This window comes from Oncorhynchus mykiss, chromosome 13, assembly GCF_013265735.2.
Source record: "Oncorhynchus mykiss isolate Arlee chromosome 13, USDA_OmykA_1.1, whole genome shotgun sequence".
NCBI lineage: Eukaryota > Metazoa > Chordata > Actinopteri > Salmoniformes > Salmonidae > Oncorhynchus > Oncorhynchus mykiss.
This window is the reverse complement of record NC_048577.1, coordinates 18,791,624-18,811,800: the sequence shown is the minus strand read 5'-3', so window position 1 is coordinate 18,811,800 and position 20,177 is coordinate 18,791,624. Positions and strand designations below refer to the sequence as shown.

The following is a 20,177-nucleotide window of genomic DNA, read 5'->3' as shown; positions in this document are numbered from 1 at the left end:
TCAGATCTAGAAAGCAGGGTCGCTTCCAGACCACAGCAGCAATATGAGGAGACCTTTATCCCCCTTATCTTCAGACCAGAGGAGCATTTATCCTAGCCACAGGAGTTTGCTAGAATCTGGTTCCAGTGTCTTCTGAATGGTTCTAACCATGGGAACTAGAGAAGTACAACTGTCTATGAAGTTACTTTTCTTCCAATATGTAACACAAATAAATGCCCTCTGGAAAAAAGACATTTGACAAACTAGTACTGGAACCAACATTAGAACCTCACGTTTGATACCCTCATTTTGAGCTCCAGGTTAAACATGAAGTCATTTGGGGGAGGTGAACGCTGCCATTTTGGCTCTCCAGTTTCATGTGGACTTGTGGCAGACTCAGATAGGGCCACTGGTATCGAAGGTTGGCTCATACTTACGGGTGTCCCTTCATTTCAATGTAGTTCTTGGGGATGAAGCCTTCCTTCCCATTCAGCTCTGCCTTGTACCAGTTCTGGTCGCATTCTTCATTCAAAACCTGAAGACACAAAACAGAGGGAAGAGAGTTGGGTTAAAGAGTCAGAAATGGTTATAAGCATGGTCGTGACAAACATTAAGACCACACTATAAAAACCCACTGACAGAGTGGGTACATGAAAGTCAACAAATATTTTTTAAGGAAATATCATGCAGATCCTCTCTATTCATGTATTGTCATGTACATACACCGAGTGTACAAAACATTAGGAACTGCTCTTTCCATGATAGTTTTCAGCTAGATTCACCTGGTCAGACTATGACCCCTGATTGATGTCACTTGTTAAATCCATTTCAAAATCAGTGTAAATGAAGGGGAGGAGACAGGTTAAAGAAGGATTTTTAAGCCTTAAGACATGAATTGTGTAAGACAAAAGTACTATTGAACAGGGTATGGTAATAGGTGCCAGGCGCACCGGATTGAGCGTGTCAAGAACTGCAATACTACTGGGTTTATCACACTCAACAGTTTCCCGTGGGTATCAAGAATGGTCCGCCACCCAAAGGACATCCAGCCAACTTGACACAACTGTAGGAAGCATTGGAGTCTACATGGGCCAGCATCACTGTGGAACGCTTTCGACACCTTGTAGAGTCCAGGCCCCGACAAATTGAAGCTGTTCCCAGGGCAAAAGGGGGTGCAACTCAATATTGGGAAGGTGTTCCTAATGTTTTGTACACAGTGCATTTCCCCCATATGCTCCCAGACGCATAGACAAAAAGCAGAACATTGCAATGTAGGAGAATACTGCTTAGAATACACCATTCATCCCATAACTGCCATATACTGTACATATTTCCCCCCTAACCTCCCATACGTCCATTCACAAGCCTAGCCAGGTGAAATGACATTCCAGACAGACTGCCCCCATCCCTGCACCCAGGTGTCCTAGTCATCATCTGGAGGCTTGACAGTGGGACCTGACCAGACTGCCACCACACCCCCTCCTGTCCCTACAGAGACACCATCTGTCACAACCACTCCGGCCACAGATCCATCAGCGTCGATGGCTGACACAAACACTCTGTAACCGGGCCAGAGAGCTCTCTGAGAGACAACGACCAAACACTCTGTAACCAGGCCAGAGAGCTCTCAGAGACAACGACCAAACACTCTGTAACCGGGCCAGAGAGCTCTCAGAGACAACGACCAAACACTCTGTAACCAGGCCAGAGAGCTCTCAGAGACAACGACCAAACACTCTGTAACCAGGCCAGAGAGCTCTGAGATAACGACCAAACACTCTGTAACCAGGCCAGAGAGCTCTCAGAGACAACGACCAAACACTCTGTAACCAGGCCAGAGAGCTCTGAGACAATGACCAAACACTCTGTAACCAGGCCAGAGAGCTCTGAGACAATGACCAAAACACTCTGTAACCAGGCCAGAGAGCTCTCAGAGACAACGACCAAACACTCTGTAACCAGGCCAGATAGGTCTCTGAGAGACAACGACCAAACAGTCTGTAACCAGGCCAGATAGGTCTCTGAGAGACAATGACCAAACACTCTGTAACAAGGCCAGATAGGTCTCTGAGAGACAATGACCAAAACACTCTGGAGTTAGATGGGTTTTTAGGGTTGGATGGAGGAGGATTCCGGTTGATAGAACACACATTGGATTTTAGGTGTGAGAAGGAGTAGTATGAGTCTTGGTGGAATTGAGCTTTCTGGATGAGTTTGTTTGAGTGAAAAATTGCTTGTTGGTCTATAAAAGGCAACTTCTACCTAGACAGATTATTTCAAACATAAGGCCTTACACCTCCACTCTCTATTACCCTGTCCCTGTCTGATGTCAAACCAACTCAGTTTCAGCATGGGACTGCATTGTCTCCCACAAGCAAGACCATCATACAGAACACTGATGTGACTGGGGAGTGGGGCCTGCATCGTCTCCCAGTGTCTTCACACTCTACGGTGGATGACCCAGTCATCTTAGTGCAGAGAAATGGCCAGGCTCAGTCTCTTAGCCTTTGCTGGTCTCAGTAAACACCCATTAATCTTAGCTTTCTCTCGCTGTCTCTGCCATGGGGCTATGGCGCCACTCTTACCAGGCCACAAGTGAAATGGACTGCCACTGTAAACAGAGGACAGGAAACAATGTGCACCAAGCAGGAAACAAAAAGACATGGGTTATATTTTAGGCTTCCTAATGTAAATAATAGTGGGTTAGAATGTATAGGAATGTATAGGCAGTTGTGATGTCACATACGGGCCAATTTTAACCGTGCTAGTGATTCCTAAAATGCTTTCTGTTGTACCATGATCTTCCCCAACTCTACTACTGAGCAATTTGACGATAACAGAATGAGGCTGAGAGTCAGATGTTTCACTTTAAAATGCACGTCAAACTAAAAACAATGATTCAAGTTAAACCATACAACTCCACGCACAAGGACGACTTCTAACAATTTCTACTGAAAATGTTACAAAAACACATTTACATGGCCTGTGCAGATGCACAGCTTGGTAACAGAATTACGGTTTGTGCCATCATTCTGTCACCAAACTTTGAATCTGCACTGTTCTTTAAGTATATTGTTTTTTGTAAAATGTTCTGTGGAAATTGTTAAATGTCATCCTTTTAAAGTGAAAAATTGGGAGTCTCAGCATCATTCTGTTACTGTGGAATTGCCCCACTGTTTACCATAGATATTTGTTCCAAAAATAACTATAACAAGGAACCAGTGATGTACTAGCTGACCTCCTTTTCCTGTGGAGAGAAATCTGAATATATGCAAAATCTGCCCCAATTTCTGTTCTATTGAATTCAAATCCCCCATTGGCAGAGATGAGGGGTTTAAGACTGATAAGCAAGCATACACACACACACACACACACACACACACACAGAGAGAGAGAAAGTGACAGATGAGGGGGTGGATACCCTTTTTTGTTCTGAGGGATGCTGGGGTGGGTCTACTGCTGGCCTCTGACTGCTTCCCAATCTGCCAATCACACACAGTCAGCACCTCCCATAGCACGACCAGCGCAGTGTGTGTTTGGCCCATGCCTCTTTCTAACACTGGCCGGCTGTCCCTCTAAACTCCGCATGACCCCACACTCCAAAACACGGTAATAAATACTCACACAGGTTGAGAATGCAGGAGATAAACATACACAGAGAGAGCGAGAGGGGAGGGGAGAGAGAAAGACACAGTGTGACACACAGTTACACCCCCCCCCCCCCACCCCCACCAGGCACACACGCCCAGCTGCTCAGTACTGGTGACTCACCCAGTCTGTACCCTGGGGGCTGTGTTGGCCTGAGCAGGATTCTAAAGTGATAGCTACTGCTAGTGATGAAGAGAGGAGCGGTGCTGTAACCTTGTGAAGAGTCAGAGCCAATCCAGTCCTGACAGACACATGTAGGGCCTCTAGTATGACTGAATACTGCACATACATGAATCTCTGAGGGAGAGGATGAGCTAATGTCTCTGTGCCAGTGTGTGTGTGTGTGTGTGTGTGTGTGTGGGTGGGTGAGTACATCCATGTGTGTGTGCCTGCGCAATCCCATGTCTGTGTGGAAATGTGCAACAGTGTGTCTGTGCGTGTGCACTGGAGGGAAGGAAATGAGGGATATAATGACAGTCCTCTCCCTCCCATGAGCGAGGCAGGAGCTCCGGCTGCTGATAAAACTAATTACACCAATGCTAGGAAACGAGGAGCTAGTGCTCTGACGGAGAGAGAGAGAGAACGTAGAGGGAGAAGAAGTACACAGAAGTAGAGGCTGCGTCCTGTATGTGAGTGTGTGTGGTATGGGGGTCATAACAGGTGGAACAACAGAAGGGTACTGGACTCTATACTGGAAGCAATGTGGACACTCTCCACCTTGCTTTCTGACTAGTAAGAGGCACCCCCTTCACATTAACCCTTCCAACACAATCACAAGAGTAAGACGTAAGAGAGAGAGTTTCTCTTAAAACACGTCTAATCCATGGTTTGGAAGGATATAACTTTGTTATCCCATTGTTTTTAATTCCTATAAAGACTTTGAGATGTTCTGAAAAAGGCAATTGGCAAAGTGAATTTTAGCCAGGGATTTGTTAAAGCCAAATAAAGACAAGCGCACTTCAAAGAATGAGAAACAAAACAGACTAGAAAAACCCATCCGACACGCCAATGAAGACCGTTTCAGTCAATGTCTTTTTTCTGGCTACCATTTGCAAGTAGATTTTGTTGTACAATACATCGTTTCATCAGTGGCTGTCTAATTCAGTTAGGACTTCCCATAACAGAGACCGGTAATGGGTTTTAAAGCTGGAAAAACAAAAAACTGTCTGTCGACTTCATGAAATGAGACCACACCACTCAGTGCTATAATACCATCTGCTAGTTTGATCGAATCAGGCCTAGGGACAGAAACAGAGGTAGCCTAGCTGTCACAATTGGCTGACTGGCTGGGGCAATGACATGCACACACATCTGTCTCTCCTAGCTCTTTCTTCCTGTCGCACACAGTGATGCATTCTTTCTCTCTCGCCGTCTCCATTTTCTTGATACCTCTCTGTGTCCAGCTTCATCGCAATCTATCTCCCCCCCCCCCCATTCTGTCTCCAATTCTCTGTATTTTCTATACCGAAGCACAATGACACTATGATAAGTATAGGCTGTCATCAGCAACCACCGTGCTAACGGAGGGTGAAGCTATAAGCGCCTGCTTCCCATTCAGCAGGCAGAACCATAGACAGTGGCTGTAGTGAATGATGTATCTCAGTATGGCAAATATTCTCACAGAGTGTTACTGGTCGTGGCTGAGGCACAGTCCCCTGGACAGATCTCGTTGCCTTGTTGTAAACCTCTAAGGGCGTTGATGCGGTTCCATTTACAAGATCCCGGAGTAATCTCATTCCCAGCTGCCACACACACCATCCTGATCATCCCAAATCCTCATCCTGTCATCTCCTAAACCAGACGTGATAAGTCTGGTGATGGCCCCATTACTGCTGCAGCCGCTGTGCCCCGAGGAACCAAGTGTTACAGTTTGTGTGCGAAGAACCACTGTAGTTTTTCCAGGAGGAACGGACACCAGACAGGGCTGTACGTGACATGAGATAGTGACCTGGGAGGAAGGTTCCGGTTAACACGCTTCCCCATGGGAGTGGAACACGCCTGTCAATAGCGGTGGGTGGCAAAACCACATGCATGGACGCATACTAACTAACACACAAGCACACATCCACAGGCATGCCCACGCATGGCTTTGCATTGTCTCTCTCACACACACACACACACACACACACCTTGCATGCCTATCCACATCTAAATATAGGACGCCAACGCTACTGCACCATGTTCTCTCATACTTAAATAAAATAAGGTCTCAGAAAAAGAGCATGATGGACGAGGAGTAAAATGAAGAGAAGGATGGAAGAGAGGTGAAAGAGGGGGAGAGGGATGTGGAAGAGAGGGGTATTTTGCCACTGCAGAGTGTAGTCCAGAGAGGATTGGGAAGGAATCAAACTACAGGATTATAACCAGGGATGTGAATTCAAAATCGGGACAACAACTCAGCAGACACCATGCTCTTAAATGTAAAACATATCCACAGGGGGTTCCTCTCCTCCGACAAGAGACTTCTGTGTGGTGTTTGAGTGGGGGGAATGTGTGTGTATGTATTTATGTGTTTCAGTGTATGCATGTGTGTGAGCCTGTTCTGTATCCACAACCAGCCAGGGAACAAGGCATTCAGGGTGAATACTGTTTTCTGGTGCGTCATGAATATACATGAGATGGTAGACGAGAAGGAAGGAGAGAGAAAAATTGAGCATAATGAAAGAGAGAGCGAGACAGAGACACAGAAATTCAGAGAGCAAGCGAGACAGAGAAAGAGAAATACAGAGAAACACACACACTTACACAGGAGGCAAGCTTATCTTTCTCCCAGAGATAAACAGCCAAGGTGTCTGTGGAGGCGCGTGGAGAAACAGACGGGCGATACCTGACAGAAAACTTAATGAACTATGTGATGGGAATCAGAGTGTGTGTGCGCACATTGGGAATCAGAGCAGACAAGGAAATGGATCAACTGCAGGGGGGGGGAATGTGCAAAATAAAAATGTATATCTACACTGAACAAAAATATAAAACGCAACAATTTCAAAGATTTTACTGAGTTACAGCTCATATGAGGGAATCAGTCAATTGAAATAAATTCATTAGGCCCTAATCTATGGATTTCACATGACTGGGAATACAGATATGCATCGGTTGGTCACAGATAGGTACCGTAAAAAAAAAAAAGAAGGTAGGGGCGTGGATCCGAAAGCCAGTATCTGGTGAACACCATTTGCCTCATGCAGCACGACAGATCTCCTTCGCATAGAGTTGTCCAGGCTGTCGATTGTGGCCTGTGGAATGGTGTCCTAGTCCCCTTCAATGGCTTGTAAAGTTGCTGGATATTGGCAGGAACTGGAACCCGCTGTCGTACACGTCGATCCAGAGCATCCCAAACATGCTCAACGGGTGACATGTCTGGTGAGTATGTAAGCTATGGAAGAACTGGGATATTCTCTTCCAGGAATTGTGTACAGATCCTTGCGACATGGGGCTGTGCATTATCATGCTGAAACATGAGGTGATGGCGGCGGATGAACGGCACGACAATGAGCCTCAGGATCTCATCACGGTATCTCTATGCATTCAAATTGCCATTGATAAAATGCAATTGTGTTTGTTGTCCGTAGCTCTTGCCTGCCCATATCACAACCCTACTGCCACCATGGGGCACTCGGTTCACAACGTTGACATCCGCAAACCACTCGCTCACGCGACACCACCTGCCCGGCACAGCTGAAACCAAGATTAATCCGTGAAGAGCACACTTCTCCAGCGTGCCAGTGGCCGTCGAAGGTGAACATTTGCCTATTGAAGTCTGTTACTATGGCGAAATGCAGTCAGATCAAGACCCTGGTGAGGAGGACACACGCAGATGAGCTTCCGTGAGAAGGTTTCTGCCAGTTTGTGTAGAAATTCTTTGGTTGTGCAAACCCCCAGTTTTATCAGCTGTCTGGGTGGCTGGTCTCAGACGAGATGTGGAGGTCCTGGGCTGGCGTAACTACACGTGGTTTGCAGTTGAGGCCAGTTGGACGTAGTGCCAAATTCTCTAAAACAACAGAGGCGGCTTATGGTAGAGCAATTAACTTTCAATTCTGTGGCAACAGCTCTGGTGGACATTCCTGCAGTCAGCATTCCACTTGCACGCTCTCTCAAAACTTGAGACAACTTGGCATTGTGTCGGGTGACAATACTGCACATGTTAGAGTGGCCTTTTAAGGTGACCCATCATGCTGTTTAATCAGCTTATTGATATGCCACACCTGTCAGATGGATTGATTCTCTTGGCATAGGAGAAATGCTCACTAACAAGGACGTAAACACATTTCTGCATTTTAGAGAAATAATATTTTTGTGCATATGGAACATTTCTGGGATCTTTTATTTTAGCTCATGAAACATGGGGTCGACACTTTACATGTTGCATTTACATTTTTGGTCAGTATATTTATTTCCACGAAGAGGCTCTACATAAACTCACAAGAATCTGCTTTGTCTCCACAAAAACGTACAAATAGTGCTTTAAGCAGCGATTTATAGAAGCATACTGTGGGAATTGGTACAGTGAACAACGAGGTGCATTTCCATGTACAGCACAGTGATTTGCATCCGTTTAGATCTCTGAAAACAAACAACTATGGCATGTCTAACATTTTCCAACCCACTACTTTATGAAAATAGCAACATTAAGCATTGATGCATACTTTGCATAGTAACATGGTACCTAGCGTGTCTACAACATCATCCAAACTACTGCTTTATGTAAATAGCAACACTAAAACATTGATGCATAGTATAGTAGCACAACATCACACAATCCTCTAGTTGGAATGAATCTTATATTGCCAGTTGCCACACATCCAAGCCTTCACTTGGATAAAATCAGTGGTAATTGAGGTTCATTACGCAACCTTCTAGTTTTCTGGGATTTTGGATAGTTCCAAGAGCCTAGCCTGTAGCAGCTGGAGCCTTGCTTTCCTGGAGAGCTGTGTGATGTGTCCCTCTCTACCCCCTGTCCTGGTTCTGCCCGGTTGGCCCCGGTCCCAGACTCTGTTTTGGGGCTAATCCATGAGGAGGTCTATTTATCTTGTGTCGGAGGAGGGGATAAAGGTTGAGGAGCGACAGCTAAACCGCTAATCCAGCTACAGCACTGGGACACTTTTAACGAGATCCCAGATTGGGGCTGTCTGGATTACAAAGAGAGAGAGAGACAGAGAGAGAAAGAGCGACAGTGTGAAAGAGCAGGCCTATTAGGTTTAGACAGACAGTCACAACATAGCCCACTCAGACTAGAGAGAGGTTCAGTGTAGGGGACAGGTCTCTGAGGATCTAGTCTGCCCAGATGGCCCCTCGCAGACACTCTCTCCCCCTGGGAGGGCTTTCTATCGATGTTTACAAACTGTCAACAACAGTAGAGTTTCAGGGTCATCACAGAGACAGAGAGAGCGATACCTTTTGTTTTATCTATTTCACTTGCTTTGGCAATGTAAACATATGTTTCCCATGCCTTAAATTGAATTGAGAGCGAAAGCAGAATCGACATGAGCTTTTAATGCAGGAGAAGAAAGCATACACACACACAAACACAAGCTAACCCCTCTACCCTGCTCCACTGACAGGTGTAGTGAGTGGTATGACATGTACCACTTGTGAAGGAGCGCAGGAGTTACTTAGGGGAGGAATGAGTCACTCTGATACTCTGGCTGGGAAGATGAAGAGAAGATGAGTGTCCCTGGTGTATCTCTAATGCGAACTATGTCTCTCGCCTCACAGGAGACACAGCAGGCAGCCGGGCCTGGGCACATTAGCACTAGCATAAACAAGTTAGCGTGGTAATGCTAACTGACTCACCCCAGGTGACAGACGAGCAGATGCTACAGAGGCAACTGCAACTGATCCTATTTTGAGGAGAACTATTGAAAGAGGTTATGCTTTACAAAGTGAGTGATGACAGAGAACACCGCTGGTTTGACAGTCTGCTGTCTGTCCCGTCTCTCGGTACTTGGGTGTGCGTGTGTTGTGTGTTCTGTGGTTGCAATCAAATTTCTTTACACGGAGGGATGGAGCATGAATTTGAACGTCCTATATAAAGTGCTAGCGATGACTTGAAATCCACTTAGCCTATGGTCTTCTTTTAGTGAAAGTGAATTACAAAAAGTAAACATACTAGCAATATGCAGGCTTTAGTATTGGTATTAGTATTAGTATTGGCTAGCCTACTGTAGCCATGTCGATATGTCCTTTGGACTCCTAAAGAGGCAGTGTCCTATTTTCAAATCTTCTCAAAATGACATACTACTTTAGAAACAAAAATGTATGCAATTAATACAATTCTAAAGAACAGCGTAATGACTTACATTGCCAAATTATATTACACAGCTTTTTAATACATATAATAACCAAATGTAGCCTCTTAATAGCTGAATATAGAGAGAAAGCATGCCAACCTATAGGCCCTGCATGACCCCAGTGCATTTAAAGGGATACTTCTGGGTTTTGGCAATGAAGGAAGTCGGAGTTAGTTTTCGCAAGCTAATGCTAGGTACCTACTAGCATGCTAGCAGTTACCATAGACTTCCAGCCATTGTGTTAATGCTAGTTAGCAATTGCGCTAATGCTAGTTAGCAACTTCCTTCAAACATTCATTGCAAAATACTGAATTATCCCTTTAAGAACTACACGGGCCAGTAGATTTCTGCCAGGTTCCAATGTTAACTGGATGATTTTTACCAGTGAGAAAAAAAGCTAACATTGGAGTGTTTCATAAACAGCACGGAGTGGTGGCGCATAGGCTCTTTACTGTGCTTTGATTGACGAACAGCAAGCTTGACTTGTTTATAAAAGGTGTGGAACTTACTGTAGTTAAGTCAATCTCATATCCTTGCCATTCATAAAATCATACAACGTAGTTACTGTATATGTCCATGGTGTCGCATCAGGACAAGTAAAGATCTCGTTTGTATTTTCGATATGAAGTCCGTTAGTACTCGCCAGACAATGATGTTATAGTGAGTTAAAGTGAGTGACTCGTCGTCAGTAGTCTACCGAGTCGCATCATTAAGAAAACAGTTTATTTGGCTCTCTAATTTGCATACTGGTAGGCTTTGAATTGTTTTAAGAGCCAATTATACTTATTTTCAAAAGATGGATATACTGTCGGTCTACTGATTTAATGAACATTTTGACAATGCTGCTTCCTGTGTGGCAAAGCCCATGTTTAACACCTGCTTCATTCTTCAATCATACCCGAAGCATGTGGAAGTCAGACTCTCACAGGATGCATTAAAGGCCCAGTGCAGTCAAAATTAAGTTGTTCCTATGTTTTATATCATATTGCACAACAGCTGATGAAACTAACAATGTAAAAGTGTGAAAATATTTGATCAGTGTTATATCCCGATTGTATTTTCAGCCAGAAACTATCCAGTATTAGAATGTACCCGACCCTGGCTGGCTACTTTTTCGATTTGGCTGGCTACTCCATGTGCTTGTGGAAAACACTGTATGCTGCTGTTGTTTAGTGTGAAGGAGCGCAGGGGTAACTTAGAGGAATGAGTCAGTCTAATCAGGAAGACCAGCAGAAAACGAGTCCTGTATGTCGGGGTGCCTGCCTAGCATGTTAGTACTCTAATGCCAACTGACTCACCCACGGTGATGAGACCAGCTGGGGATGAGTCAGCTTGAGGCAACAGAGGGTCTACATAGTCCATCATATTTTTTGTCCCAACTAGGCAACAAACCTAACCAACTGAGCTAATTGATCAGTTCAGTGATTGAATTTAACACAGCTGGTCTTCCAGGTCAGTTCAATCAAAAACATGGCACTCAAGGACTAGGGTTGAGAGTCCTGTACTGTATGTTGGCACGCAAGGACTAGGGTTGAGAGTCCTGTACTGTATGTTGGCACGCAAGGACTAGGGTTGAGAGTCCTGTACTGTATGTTGGCACGCAAGGACTAGGGTTGAGAGTCCTGTACTGTATGTCGGCACGCAAGGACTAGTGTTGAGAGTCCTGTACTGTATGTTGGCACGCAAGGACTAGGGTTGAGAGTCCTGTACTGTATGTTGGTACTCCAGGACTAGGGTTGAGAGTCCTGTACTGTATGTTGGTACTCCAGGACTAGGGTTGAGAGTCCTGTACTGTATGTTGGTACTCAAGGATGGCAGGGTAGCCTAGTGGTTAGGGCGTTGGACTAGTAACCGGAAGGTTGCAAGTTCAAACCCCCGAGCTGACGAGGTACAAATCTGTCATTCTGCCCCTGAACAGGCAGTTAACCCACTGTTCCTATGCCGTGATTGAAAATAAGAATTTGTTCTTAACTGACTTGCCTGGTTAAATAAAAGGTTAAAAAAATTATAATAATTTAAAAAAAAAGACTACGGTTGAGAGTCCTGTTCTGTATGTTGGTACTCAAGGACTAGGTTAAACCAGAGAGGAAGGCTCCAAATACCCCCCCCCTCATTTTAGAGGGTCGCTTGGTGGAGGAGTGGTACTCAAATGGAGCAACTAGTGGTAGGGAGAGCTAAATTAGGCCTAGGGAATGGGACATCACTACATCAGTTGCGCACATCAAAAACTGTCAACGGATACCACTCAATTCCTTGACGACGAGCCTTGTTTTTCACAATGCCTGTACTGGTGGCAGTAATACCTTTCCTTATATTTCTCGTACAACAAATACGTACTTACCATATGAGCAACAAATGAGAACAGCAGAACAACAATATGCCCGTAACATACCCATCCTCTGGTTGTGGTTCAAAGTGGAGGAGTACTGAAGCTGGACCTTCATTCCATAGCAGTTTGACATGTAACCATCGTATTTCCTTCACTCTGTCACTACCAGTGGAAGTACTGTTCTGAAGTCATCAAACCGGCACTAGGCTACAGTCATAGATAGAGGCTCCGTGTGGCAGATATCTAGGCTAATCAATGGAAGATGAAATTAAAATGACAGAACTAAAAGTTAAATGAGAAGGACAAGCTACAACCCCCGAGAGCCAACAGGTAGGCTGCTTCTTAATAATCTGAATCTGAAATAAAATGTACACATACATGTTAATCAATCATTGCACCCACACTGCCCGTGTGCGCCAACGAGCATCTGCGTTGCCAAGTGCTAAAATAGAAGTCAGTTCTATTTGTGATGCTGAATGCGGTGCATTCATCTCCTCATTGGTTTATAGAAGCATATACCCACGTGCCATCGCCTCATTGGTTATACCCACGTGGGTGATTGAAAGATGAACGGAGGTCGGTAATACACCTTATTATGAAAGTTAGTTGCCAATCGCCATATAATGTCCAAAGAAGAAAACGCCTGGAAGGAGGAGAGATGACTAGAAACGATTCAGTTGACCGTTTTGTGTGTGGATTAATTGTCGGAGTAAAGGACCTTGTGCATTTCAGGTAAAATAACACCTCAATGTTTATATCTCAGGCCAAAGTTGGATCAGCCTGTAGTGTGGTTTTCCACTTTAATTTTGAATGTGACTCCAAATCCAGACCTCCATGGGTTGATAAATTTGATTTCCATTGATAATTTGTGTGATTTTGTTGTCAGCACATTCAACTATGTAAAGAAAAAAGTATTTAATAAGAATATTTCATTCATTCAGATCTAGGATGTGTTATTTTAGTGTTCCCTTTATTTTTTTGAGCAGTGTATATATGTAAATAAAATTTAAAAAATGCCACTTTGGGAACCACATAAGCAAAAGTAATGGGTGTTTTCATGCACATTATGTTGATGGGATTGTGTTCCATCACGACAGCTAAATTACAGGACGGGAAAGAAGAAATTGCTTCATTTATCTCACACACACGGTCCCTGAAACAATTACGCTTTCCTGGAATGGAAGCAAACCAGTAAATAATCTTGCAGTGAGCATTTAGCCTGTTCCCTCCAGTCCCCTGAAGTATACAAATAGAGTGAGAACGATCAATATCAGGAAGTGGCTCTATTGACATCACAGTAAAGACAAATGAGGTGTGAGAAGGCAACCTGTGCATCCACAATGGAACCCTATTTTCATATATAGTGCACGACTTTTGATTGGGCCCATAAGACTGGTCAAAAGTAGTGTACTATATAGGGAATAGGGAGCCATTTCAGGGTGTTGTGATAAAAAATAAAAAAAACATTTAAAAGCTCAGGGGAGGGAGGGAAAACAAAGCTTCTAGTTAGAAAGCCATCCGTATAGAGCTAACAGGCCTAGGTATTGTACTGTATGGTTGGTCCACATGGGAGAAGGCCGGTTTAGGTTTAATCAATGGTTAAAGCATTTGACTGGGCTTAGAGATAGATCTTTGAAAGAGCACTGTAGAGAGGGTGAGAGGCTGTGTGTGGTGAGAGAGAGGTGTGGGAGAGGAGAGGGTTGTTTCCAAGGTATTAGACAGAGCGGTGTTGGGGATTGCACGCTTTGAGGAAAAACATCATGTTGAAGAGCCCACTAGTCCCACTGCGGATTAGTTTAGTGTGTGTGTGTGCATGCGTGTGTTTTCTAGGGTGGACTTGACACAGTTGTGTGTGTGTGTGTGTGTGTATGTATGTATGTATGCATCTGCTTGCATGCTTTTTGTGAGGCTGAGAGTCAAGAGAAGCATTAGCTGTGACAGGAAAACATGTCTTGCTTTTCACACTGTCGGGCCCATGATCACACTCCTAGCTAAAGAGCAGTAGGGAGTGTGTTGTGGTGAGCCTCAACTACTGTAGCCCTGGAGAGAATTAAGACTGGGTGAAGTCAACCCATGCAAAATGAAACTGGCAAGTTGTGAGGTCTGGAAATTTCTGAGCGCACCTGAAAAGATAGTCACTATTTTCTCCTGAAATGTTAAAATCCCTCGTTCCTTTGATGTTGTCAAATCTCAGGACATTCCCAACAGAAATGGAGCGAACTCGGCATCTACCCATCCCAAACCACACAGGAGGACAAGCAGGAAAACAAGGAAGCAAGGCTCCAGGATGGCTTCAAAGCGAAGGTCCCTGAACACAGGGGTAATAAGAGCAGCCTTTGGCATTACGAATGGGTCAGACAGTAGCAGTAAACGTATATCTCTCTCTGTGCATGTGTGCACTGCCAACCCTCCAGTCAGACAATCTCATACTGCAATTAGGTCAGATTCACTTCCAAGGGTAATAAGCATCATCTATGCTGCAGTAGCCGCAGGAGGACGAGGGTGCAAAAATCTTTTTAACACCCTGCCATTGTAGAGGGGAGTGCACGATTTGTTGGAACATCCTAACTTAACCTAGGGGGAGTGCACGATTTGTCAACACCCGGACATTAGTTCACAAACCTAACCTGATACATGATGGCTTTATGCTTAAAAATACCCTTGTTCTATCAATTTAGGTCTGTTTTTTTGGTTTTTAAAGTTGTGTCCATCGTGTAGTAAGGCAACACGATATGTCTTGGGATTCAGAGCCACTAATCTCATCAAGAAGGTTCCTCAACACTAGTCTACCTCTCCGTCTGCCATGCCACCCTCTTTCTTCGTCATGCTTTGTTTTTCTGCACTGTAATTGAACACTTTATATACTGTAACTCCGTACACACAGTGATGGGTGGTGACGAGAGAGCGCCTGGCACAGGAATGTGGGTTTACTTTAGGCCTGTTCTCCCTCGGTCTTCTTTAGCACCTCTAGCAGGTCACATGCTCTGACATGGGACCTGCTAGTTTGTTTAGGTCTTTCACTCACTCTCTTTCTGCCAGGGGAAATAAATAAACAGGGCCTCGTTCTCTCTATCAACAGTGCTTCAGTCTGCAGGATGAAGAGAACGAGGGATGAAGGGAGCAGAGGAGAGAAATGGAAAGACGGAGGAGTGCAGCCAGCCGCATCGCTCACCTTCATTTCCTCCTTCTGGAGGACAAAGATAAGGACAAGAGCTGTGACAGAGAAGGGCAGATGGATTAATGATTGTTCTGTTCTTCTCTCAATGGGGACAATCAATGTGTGTCTATTATTGTCTTTCCTTGCATCGCCCTTGTCTTGACACTCATCTGGATAGAGTGGTGATTCCACCTTGTAATGGGAGCGTTGATATATTGTACATTCGCCCTGTCAAAGGAGTCAGTGTCACCCACACGCAGGTGCACACGCACCCATACACACTCATAAGTATACACAGAAATGCTATGGTCAAATGGCAGAAGAACCTACTATGCACGACATAAGTGACCCATAGGACGCAGCTTCTGGTGTATAAGGTCCTAAGAAACCTAGCCAGGTTAACATCCGCCATGGGAATGAGTTCAGTTCACTAGCTCGTGTTGACAGACGCTGCCTGTACTTTACTGTACATTGACAGTACATCCCGTTTTAGCTCCCGCTGCCTCTGGCATTATGGGAGAGTGGTGTGGAGTGCTTTTTTCTTTCTCTCCCTCTCTTTATCCTTCTGTGCCTGACTGCCAGCTCAGAAAACAGACTGCTGACGTCCCTGGGTTCACACCAAAAAGCCAAAGACCCAAAGTGAGACCAGGCAGGTCTGAGATCTGTGCTGTATAGCCTTAGCCAAATGGCACTGACAATGGCCATAGGATTTGGCTAAGCAGCAAAAACGAATCTGGGACCAGGCTAAGGTGCTGCTAATTCCCTAAAAACTATTTAGCCAGACACAATCAGGTGACTTGAGACCAAAGCTGTTTGTGGTTCCTCCTTCTCCTTTGTTTGACCAGATGTGATGCTCCATTCTCTTTGGACTTATCTGTCACACACACAGACCTTGACCAGGTTCCTGTCTCAGATGGTTCTTCTTTCCACTCCTTGCTTGCAGGCTAAATTTAGACCTGATGCTGCCCGGCTTTTGTGCTGCGGCCTCAGTTGACAGAAAAAATAAAAGGGAGAGAGAGAAACAGAGACGTTGCATGCCCCAGAGCCATTGAATGTCTGTCCTGCATCAAAAAAACTCTGTAAATAAAAACTGAGGTCTCCTCTCGTGCCCTTCTAAATGCATGATAAAAACCGAGATGTTTGTGTTACTCAAGACAAGACTTCTGGCAGTAAGCGTTATTTATTTCTGACCTTCTCTTCCTGACAACTCAATTGCAGAGAATAAACTCCTCCACCCTTTGTACAGTGGGGGGATGGGGGAGTTACCCTACATATTAGGAGGAAATAATCTCTCATCTTCACAGATCTCTAAAAATATCCATGAGAAATTAATGTCCCCTGTATTGTAAGGGGATCTCAAGAACCGAGCTAAATCGATCATGGACATGGCACGTTACGCATTGGCTGTATTCTAATTCTCAGCAATTTACCAAGACAGTAGGCTTATTCCATAAGAGCTCAATTCATCAAGAGAGTACACCTATTTCAAAACAGCCACTTGACTGAACATCATGTAACACTTGTGTTATAGTACATGCTGGAACAGAACTGGGGTATTGACACAGTGCCAGGCCAGAAGCTTTGAAGTGTGTGGTTAAGAAGAGGACACCTATGGGTCCCGAGAATTGTGTCAAAGAGCCCCGTTCTCCAGCCATCCTCCCGCCACGGACAAAATTTAATTTGGAAAGGAGGCATAAGATCACTGCCGACGTTCCTGAATCCCCTCCAGATTCTTCCTCTATGAACTCAGAAAAGCCAAGACTGCGTCAGCAGAGCGTTCCCGGGAAGTTGCAAAAACGGAACTCGACAGAACCCTTTCGCAACTCCGGGCGGAGTTTGTGCATGCATGCTTCGCTACGCAGGAAGAACCGAGCAGGGAGAAGAAAAAAAAAAGAAAAAAAAAAGAGAATAGCCTCGGGTGTAGTAGCATTTTTACCGGCAAGTTGTTGCCACACACCACACCACACTCTTGGACGATTAATATTTATGTGGCGCCCGCCGAGCGAGCGAAGCCTAAAGCCCAGGGGATGGAGACAGCTGCCTGGCATACTCCCCATCAACTTCTACAGTGCTGAGATAAAGAATGTTCACTCTCCATTGAGCTTCATTTCTGTGAACAAATCAGGTAACACAAGAAAGAAATCTATTGATTTGGCTTTTAGAATATAGCCCGCACCCAGATGTGTTTGTGCCGTCTTGCCAAATGCTATGGTCATTGTCACGCCGGCTAAAAGCTTGGCTAATACAGGAGGGACATTGGTTTGGCTGACAGAATGTACTATACGGATAGTAAAAGTTACTTAGACTAGTGTATACTGTATGCAATATAGCTTGCACTCACATGCCTCCTATCACCGATCAGCAATCGCACCAATTGTCCTTCAGATGCTCCTCTTGGGCAATCACAGACTTGTTGAGTCGGTAGATGCAGCCAGAAACGGCGCGACGAACACTGCTTCTCTTTGAAGTATGAAAGCCGCTGCATGATGAACTGAGGTTGACTCAGGCAACAAATTGACTGATAACTTTGTTCACCGTTTTCACAGCTCGCGGCCATATTCCTTTTAAGGCCTCATGATCAGATTTGTTCCTGTTTCTAGTGTGAACATCTTTAACTGATGTTTCTTTTGAGGAGATATGAATGCGTATTCCTGTCCTGGTTCGCCGGATCTGTTTCTGCCTCTGACCGTGGCGTTGCCGGGGTACATTGCCAGAGTAGAGGAGAACAGAGCACAGGGCCAGACTGTTCTCAAAACACCAGCTGAAAGAGGGAACTGGAAAGAAGACAAGACTGCACACAACCAGACGTTTATTTCAGACACACACACTTCACTCTCAATCTTCTCTTTACTGCATATTGTTTTTATTACTATTTTTTTTTGCATATGGTTTTAACCTGAACTGACACCAGTATTATGAATGCAGTGCAGGCAGTCAGCATGCAGTTATGACACAAAAAGCTCAGCTATAATAGAGCTTTTATAACCATTATAACATGTCTTGAAGCAGAGCTGTTAAAGTACTGTTCTGACACTGAAATGAAGGAGCTGTCATAATCCCAGCAAGGGAAGGGGTGTGGTTGTAAACATACTGCCAGCTCATCCTCTCTCTTTAGCTCTCCTTCCTTCTCCGTTTCTGACTGAGTGAGGGAAAATGTATAGAAGCCAAGGATGATACTGGAGACTTCCTGTTTCAGCATTATCATAGTCTACTTAACCACAGAAGAAGTCCAATATTGCTGAACTACTGAGGATAATGAAAGGATTCAATGGAAGAGCTTATTAAGTGTAGTTTTTAACAAACTGGGGGGCGGGTTACTTACTTATTATTTCTCCTCTTGTAGCATTTCTTTGACTAAAAACAAAATTGTCATATAGGCTACAAAGACTAATTTTGGGGTTGCTCATTCTGGTTCTCCACACAAAATGACGACTGCATGTAAAATGTGGCGTACAGTATAGGATGCTTGTTATAGGATGCGAGAAAGACAGAATTGTGTCCTGCCAAAGACTACCAGTGCTATCCTTGTTCATATCTGTACGGAAACAATCGCTGAACTTTTCCTTGAAAACATGACACCGATTACCATATGACTTGCTATTGACAAAGACATTAGCTGCCCCTCATTCAAATGTGTTGGAACCAAAGGACAACACCCCTGCAACATGTTTTTCATTTATATTATATTCCCTCTCATTCTGTAGGCCTATCATAATAAATAGACCTCTGAAAAGACAAGGTCAAATATCTTACAAAGTACTTTGAATATCGACCAATTCAAGTGAATTAAGGGACTTACTGGTTACAAGTTTTTAGATAATGTCCTTAAAACCAGTTACCAGTTACAGGAGTGTCTAAAATTAAGACACAAAATGCCCTACAACAAAAAAGGTAACAGGCTATTGTAAATAGTGTAATAACTAGACATAATAACTACAAAGGAAAAATATCTGACACATTTAAGACTGTAAATAGTGAAGCAATGGGCTGCTTACCTTCAACGTTTCTCCACGTTTAAAACTCAACTCATCATCTGCAGTGGCTTTGAAATCGTATTTGGCAATGGCCTCCATGGTGAGGATTGTTGGAACACCTGTATGCCGTGTTGATGAACGCACAAGTACCCTTCTGAAGTCTTTCAATTGAGTTTATTCCTCAAAGGAATGATGAAAATTATGAACAATGTCAGAAGAAAAAAAAACAGAACAGCTCCGGTCCCGTTTTCCCCCTGGTCTGACCAGTCACTCCGAGTAGCACAAATACCCTCACTCGCTGCACGCCGCTACAAACCTGTGAACAAGAACGCAGATAGAGAACCAGAGACTATGTAGCAGCAAATGAACATTAACCAACAACGAAAAACAATGGACTAATATGATAGTTTGTGATGTGATGCCGCGCCCATAGACAATACTAACATTCTGACGCTCGCGCAATCAGGAGAGAAAATATATAATCTGATTGACGTCTCCTCAGGCCAACTAAAGCACATCATCTCCACAATTGACCAATCGGATGTGAGAATACTGTCATATCCAATAGGTGTTCTGTAGCTGTGCAAAACCAATGGGATTGCTAATTTACACGCTTTGTAGAAGATTTTTGACAGGCAGATGTGGTTGATGACTCAAACCTCGAGCTAAATGTAGAATGTCTAGTTTCGACTCAAAATCGTTTTATGTCGCGTACAATATTTTGTGACCTCTTTCCTTGCCAAGTCCTTCTTTTGTATACCTTTCCAGCTAATTTGAGTGAAACATTGTGGAGTAAAAAC

General features: G+C 44.3%; 1 protein-coding gene across 2 annotated transcripts in view; it reads right to left on the bottom strand.

The window, feature by feature from the left end:
- The window catches only part of grb2a (growth factor receptor-bound protein 2a), a 31,425-nt gene extending 11,488 nt beyond the window's left edge, over positions 1-19,937 (bottom strand). The window contains exons 1-3 of one of the 2 annotated variants that reach the window (XM_036940479.1): positions 19,822-19,937; positions 19,399-19,693; positions 417-514 (exon numbers count right to left, since the gene is read on the bottom strand). In XM_036940479.1, the coding sequence (XP_036796374.1) occupies positions 417-514; positions 19,399-19,476 (176 nt within the window). In that variant the 5' untranslated portion in view covers positions 19,477-19,693; positions 19,822-19,937. The other variant, XM_021556993.2, reaches the window with a different exon arrangement.
- Positions 19,938-20,177: the final 240 nt, after the last annotated feature.